The sequence below is a fragment of the Acanthisitta chloris genome, unplaced genomic scaffold (genome assembly GCF_000695815.1).
Source record: "Acanthisitta chloris isolate BGI_N310 unplaced genomic scaffold, ASM69581v1 scaffold19959, whole genome shotgun sequence".
Classification (NCBI taxonomy): domain Eukaryota; kingdom Metazoa; phylum Chordata; class Aves; order Passeriformes; family Acanthisittidae; genus Acanthisitta; species Acanthisitta chloris.
The window spans coordinates 1-6473 of NW_008691093.1; the positions used below are offsets into that span (position 1 = coordinate 1).

Here is a 6473-nt window from a genome sequence, read left to right on the forward strand (position 1 = left end):
GCGCTCCCCGCGCTCTTGGCTTGGCCCCCGCGCTCGTCCCTTCCGCTCCACGTGATGCTTTGGGGCCGAATTTCGCCCCTGGGTTGGGGCTGAGCTTGCAGTGCTGGTCGCGATTCCTCCAGCATGCTCGTCAGCTTGGTGCTGGCCATGCTCCCCCTGGGGTTCTGCTGGCCGCCGGCGCGACGAGAGGTGAGTTTGACCTCCAGAACATGCAGTTTCCAGGAAGGCTTTTGTGTTTCTAGGAAATTTTTATTTAAAAAAAAAGAGACGACGCAACATGTTCTAAGCCAAAATCCATCCAAGCCCACTAATCACCGAGATAAAGCTGTTTCCTCTGCGTGGCTGTTGCTTAGCACAGAATGAAGCCATGAGAACTTGGCGTGGAGACTTGTTGAGCTGTTTGCTGGCTTTGCTTTCCAGGTTGGGTTCAGTGAAACGATAGTCTTGTGTCCATGTGTTTTCCTTAAAAAAAGAAATGTAAGGCTATTCTTCTTCTTGCAGAGATTTCTCAGCGCTTTGGATGCCGAAGATGTTTTCTCTTACTTTGGGAGCAGCTCAGTGCCTGATGGTATGCAGGGCTCTGTCTCCTTCTTGGCTGTGGAACACATCTGTCAGTTTATTTCTAACCCTGTAGCTTTGACAGTGCTAAGAACACTTATTAACAACCCCTAATCTGACAAGCATTTGGTGTTTCTTAGGCCCATTGCACAGTGAGGCAATCTGAGTCTCAGTGTGAAAGGGTTGAAGAACTGGGTCAGAATTTAAAGTGCTGAAGGAGATATGTTCAATCTCATTGCACATTTGAGCTGTGGTTTCTGTTGTCTCTTCCCAATCACATTCTCCTCACTTTGGAATACATGAAAACACAGAAATTCTTTGACTGTTGACACCATGACCCCAAAAGCCTCAGTTGTTATCTGGAGAGTATTTTTCCTAGGGAGATAGACCATTACATTAGGGTTCTGTGTATCATCATTTCTCATAGCTGTTCCTCTTGTTCTCATCTTCTTTCATCTCTTTCAGTCCCTGAGTTTGTTGTGGCTGAGCCAACTTGTCTTTGCAAAGAAGAACAGGTTGGGCTGATGCCCTGTCGGATTCGACACTGCTCCATCGAGGCCTGGGGAGAGCTCTATGCCTTTGAATTTCTGGAGGATCATGCTCTCCTTTCCTCTTCCTTTGTGAGCAATCAAGTGGTGAACTCTTCCTTTAGCTTCCTGAGGAGATTCCCAGGCAACTGCTTTGCAGGTGGAAATGCCCTGCAGCCTCCTGGGGCCACCAGTAGAGTCACTTACTGTGAGGGGCAGCTGGTGAGTATGCACTGAACTTCTCACGAGCTGTTACAGCCTTTGGAGGTTTGCAGCAAAGGTGTGAACCATCCACTTAATAGATCTGAACATGACAAAGGAAGGATGTGGCACACAGCTCTCCAGTGATAGCAAATATCTTTGGAATAACTTAGAGATGGAATTTTATCTGCTTTAGCAAGGAGTTGTCACTGTGGATGAGGAAAAGATTCACATCAGGCCAGTCAGAAGCAAAGATGTGGCCCTGCTGAAGGACCTTGGCTTCTCCAGACCCCACATTCTCTTCAGAAGTGCTGCAAGAGAGGTCAAGAAAGCAAGAGGTAACATCCATGGAAAGGAAGCCCTGCTTGGAAAAGCTGTCTCCTGGCAGTGGGATTACTTGCATGAGCTCAGAGGAATATTTTCCCTGTATTTACAAATAAATGAGTAGACTTGAAAACATTTCTCACCTCACTGAGGTGCAACAGGTGTGTTTTCATGTAGGTAGTTGTTATTTTGAGAGCACAGGTGTGTTACTATGGATGCTGCCAGGTGAGAGAAACCATCACCAGTGGGAAACCTGAACAAGCAACTGGAGAAGTGTCTCCCAGCTGTGTTACTCTAGCCTTTGGGAGAAAGGAGTGGCTCTGTGGGACCTTCTGGTTGCATTTTAAACTCCCTTTGTGTCCCTTTGTGCTGCTCAGCAGGGTGGGCTCCTCCTCGCCTGCAGAAGAGGGCTGAGACAGCTGTCAAACATCTGGAGCTGATGGTGGTAGCAGGCCCAGATGTTTACTTGTACCACAAGGAGGACACTGAGCGATATATTCTTGCCAACCTGAACATTGTGAGTAGCTCTGTGTTCGGATTGCTGTCCCAGGCTGTGTCCCAGGCTCTGTGAGTGTGCAGGGTGTTCCTCTCTGCTTCCCTGGGCACTGCCTGGCAAATTGTGTAAGGAGCTGCAGGAGTTAAAGCAGATGTTAGAAGCTTTGGAGTTGCAGCCTTAAAACCCACATGGAAAATGGAGCTCTTAATTTCATTACAAATATTGTTGCAAGTCAGATGCAATAGCAAGAGTTTATCACCCAAGCCTTGATTCAGTCCCTGTTGCTTTCAGGGGATTGAACTAAATCCACTGAATTAATCTTGCATTTTAATTTCAGTGATTTATTTCTATTACAGTATTCTCCTAAATGTCTCCCTGTACTATTATTAAAATTTGTTTGTGCATTTTCTGTGTATCTACTGCAGAAAAATCTTTAGCATTCACTCTACCCTGTGGAACTGTTTTCCTTGCAAACTCTTCTCTCTGCCTCAAGAATATCTGTCAAGTCTAACAACAGTTCTCATCTCTTGACAGATTTATTTACACTTGTAGTGCATAGTTTAATGTTGTCCTTCCCAGTGATTTTATAGTTGCCCCTGATGGTTACCAGGTGTGTTATCTGCTCCTGGCAACAGGCAGTGGGAGTCACCAAGGTGCCTTCTGCATTGAATCCTTTCTGTCTCTTACCAGGGAGCAGAGCTGCTCAGAGATGCCTCACTGGGGGCTCATTTCAGGGTTCATCTCATGCAAATGCTGGTTTTGAGAGAGCCAGAGGTAAGCTGAGTTCTAGTGTGGGTCCAAGGGGTTGCTCCAAGCTGTTTGGAATGTGCCAACATGTGCCTTCACTCCAGGCAGAGGTAAACATCACCACAAACATCACCTCCTCACTGATCAGCGTTTGTGAGTGGAGCAAGAAGGTGAACCCCCAGAATGACTCTGACCCTCAGCATGCTGATATTGTCCTCTACGTCACCAGGTGCTGGAGCTCCCCTGCCCTGGGAGGGACTGGGAACTGGGTGATGGTGTTCAGGTCTTAGTGCAGTGATAGTGACTTGCACTGGGTCTTCAGCAGTTGGGTATCACAAAGTCTTTGGAAATGGGTTAATTCTGCTGTTTGGGACTGGCTCTCCTGCCCCCAGTGTAGTGCAGTTGGTCAGAGATGTTGTTTCTTCAGTTTCTGAAGGAACTGGAACATTCCCCAAGCGCTGCCCAGCCAGGCTGGAGCAGGCATTGCTTCCAGAGCAGTACAGCCAAACCCACTGCAGCTTTTTGTGGGCAGAAAAGTCAAACAGCAACTGGAAGTGAAATCCCACTGGTGTTTTCTATGCAGGATTCCTAGTGCTACTCCTACTCAGACATTTTGTCTGACTTTTAGGATCCTTGCTTCCAATTGCCTTGGCTAAATTTGTCAAATGCAAGATTTTCTTGAGTGTATTGGCTTTATTTTGGTGCTCTTTCACCAAAGAGATGGTTTTGAGCAGTGGGCACTAATGGGACTGTGCAACCATCTTGCCCCAGGGAGCTCCACGTGTCAAGGGAAATGTTAGGTAGCTGGCGAAGTTACACCAGGAAAGTGCAAATAAATTCAGTGCAGTGTCTAGACCCAACTTCATTAGCTGCAGTGATTGTTTGCTCTTTCCTCTGTATCTGCCTCCCTTATTTTAGGTTTGACCTGGAGTTACCTGATGGGAACAAGGAGCTCCGTGGAGTGACACAGTTAGGTGGAGTCTGCTCCTCCTTCTGGAGCTGTGTGATTACCCAGGACACTGGTTTTGACCTTGGAGTCACCATAGCCCATGAGATTGGGCACAGGTCAGTAGGAAAACCCCAGAGCAGTCCAGTAGGTTTTTTTCAGGTGAAGACATTCCTCAATTTAAGATATTCTGAGGAAGGAAAATAATCTCTTGACACAACAGGGAGTTTCTCATGGATTATTCTAAATTTATGGAAAGAGTTCCTTGCATTTCTTGCATTCCTGAACATTCTGTGACAATTAGAAGCTGCAAAGAGGAGAGAAAACCTTTGTGACAACGGTAGAAGGAAGGGCTGCAGAGGGAGCTCAGTCCTTGCTTAGAGAAGAGAGACTGAGGGAACTCAGCCTCTGGGTTTCTTCTCCTCAGGGCACTGTGCTCCTTCTGTTACAGCCTTGGAATTCCCCACGATGGAGAGGGGAATGGCTGCAGCAGCAGTGGTTACATCATGGGGTCAGCCGGAAACCACAACAGCATCGACCTCACCTGGTCACCCTGCAGTCGAGAACAGTTCCTGGCCCTTGTCAGGTAAGGGAATGGTCGAGTTCCCTGTGCTGGGAGTTTAGGAGAGAGCAGGGAAAGACAAAGAATTGTAAAAAAAAAAACAGTCCTGAAAAATGAAGCACAGTGAAAAGCTTGGGGTTTGTTTATTTGTTAAACCCAGTTTTTGCTCCACGTAGCTGGAAATGCCTTTGGTTAGTGACTGACATGCCTGGGCTGTGTTGGATTTCTCAGACACTAGCTCAGTCTGGACATTTCATTTGAAACATCAGAGCATCTATGTTCAGACAAGCATTGCAGGCTGTGTGCTGGCTGAGTGAAGAACAGGAATGGGTTATAACTTCAGCAGCAGGGAACTGTGAGCATCTCCAGGCAGCTGCTGCAACTAAATCCATCACAGCCCACAGCGAGCATGTGTTGTCTGGGAAAGCAACAGCCAACTCCCAGAATGAAACTCAGCACAAGTTTGCAAACATGTCATTGTCCTCACTGCCCACAGCTGGGAAAGTGATATTCCTTATGTTTCTATCAGTACAGGCCAAACAAACTGCTTAAATGACCTGCCGGACATGGACGGCAGCATCCCTGGATGGAAGCCTGGCTTGTACTACGGAGCAGATGAGCAATGTAAAATAGCCTTTGGGCGTGTTGCCACAGCTTGCACCTTTGCTGACAGCAATGTTGTAGGTAGAAAGTTTGTCTGTCTTGCTAAGGGCAGCAGGGAGATGTTCTGGAGCCAAGGTTCAGGAAAAGGGGGCTGGCAACGTTTTTATTCCGAAGGGATGGAAGGTGCTTTTCTGCCATGGATTTCTTGGCAAAGAATAAACCCTCAAAGGCTTAAAAAACACTTCCCTTCTCTCTGTCACCTCCTTCCTCCACATAAATCTCCTTTAAGGTTTGCACAGTTGGGTGCTGTTGTATACAGCTGGTCTGGCAGTGCTGGGCACACCTGCTCAGGGTCCTGCCTTGAGGAGCTCTGGGTCACTGGATTCCTTGAGCTTCCCTACCATGGCTCAAGTCCCCTTGTCTGAGAAACCCAGTGTGGCTAATAGCTGCCATCTGGACATGTTTTGTTGGTGAGGAAGTACTAAGGGTGGGTGAAGCTTTAATTGCTTCAGTTGATCATCTTCCAGCACTACAGCTGGCAGTGATAATCTCTGGACTTGCCCACAGCTTTTGCCCAATAGCAGGAAAAATGAAGGAACTTGCCTTGGGGTAGCTGTGGAAAAACCAAACACCCAGGATGTGGCACTACTTAAACTTTTGGGACTGCTGTGTTGATGAGCCTAGGTGACTCCCTGAACTTGCTGATTTTCTTGTCACTCCAGGACATATGTCAAGTTCTCTCATGCCATGTACAACCAGGAGACAAATCCAGCTGTACTCGGCTTCTTGTTCCCCTCTTGGATGGTACTGAGTGTGGGATCAATAAGGTAAGGAGGCTGATGATCTGATGCTCAGATTGTCAGTGGCTGGAAACTACATGGCACTCCCTGCACCTGGGCCAGGGAGCTGAGGCCAAACACTCCAGTCATGAACTGGTACCAGCTGATGTGGTGTTTCCACCTTGTCTGTGTCTCTGGAGTTGCTTTGCAGTTCTATAGCTTAATATCTGTGCTTTCCTCCAAGGCTTTGCTTTATACTATTTGTTTTAACCTCAAACTCATGTTAGATCCGAATTAGGAATGGGGTCCTTCAGCCTCTTGTGAGAAGGTGCCTCATTCATCTTGGCATTCTCTGTTACTGGCCTGCCAAAAGATGAGTACTTGTGCCACCCTTGTAGATCCCAGCACTGTGGTGCTGCTGCCAATTTTGTGTGTTGTTGGTCTTAGTGGTGCTTCAAGGGTCAGTGCAGCTCCTTGGAAGAACTGAACCCCATGGCTGTGGTCCATGGGCACTGGTCTGCCTGGAGCTCCTTCTCCTCCTGCTCCCGCAGCTGTGGTGGTGGAGTCATGGTGAGGCAGAGGTTCTGTAACAACCCCAGGTGAGAGGTTGGGACCTGCCAGGGTGTTGGCAGTGCCTCTTGGCTAGTTCAGGGACCAGCTCTTTGTTTGGGGCAAACCTAGCTCTGTTGAGAGGTTCTCCTATCCTTTCCAGGCCTGCTTTTGGAGGGCA

The 6473-nt window shown here is 47.8% G+C and overlaps 1 protein-coding gene across 1 annotated transcript in view; it reads left to right on the forward strand.

Annotated features, from left to right (window-relative positions):
• Window positions 1–123: 123 nt before the first annotated feature.
• ADAMTS13 (ADAM metallopeptidase with thrombospondin type 1 motif, 13) overlaps window positions 124–6473 on the forward strand; it is an 18421-nt gene continuing 12071 nt past the window's right edge. The window contains exons 1-13 of the mRNA XM_009082115.1: window positions 124–189; window positions 502–568; window positions 1024–1307; window positions 1483–1624; window positions 1991–2127; window positions 2797–2880; window positions 2958–3082; window positions 3772–3918; window positions 4251–4385; window positions 4891–5041; window positions 5687–5791; window positions 6191–6342; window positions 6456–6470. Coding sequence (XP_009080363.1) covers window positions 124–189; window positions 502–568; window positions 1024–1307; window positions 1483–1624; window positions 1991–2127; window positions 2797–2880; window positions 2958–3082; window positions 3772–3918; window positions 4251–4385; window positions 4891–5041; window positions 5687–5791; window positions 6191–6342; window positions 6456–6470 — 1610 coding nt within the window. The remainder of the gene's footprint in view (window positions 190–501; window positions 569–1023; window positions 1308–1482; window positions 1625–1990; window positions 2128–2796; window positions 2881–2957; window positions 3083–3771; window positions 3919–4250; window positions 4386–4890; window positions 5042–5686; window positions 5792–6190; window positions 6343–6455; window positions 6471–6473) is intronic.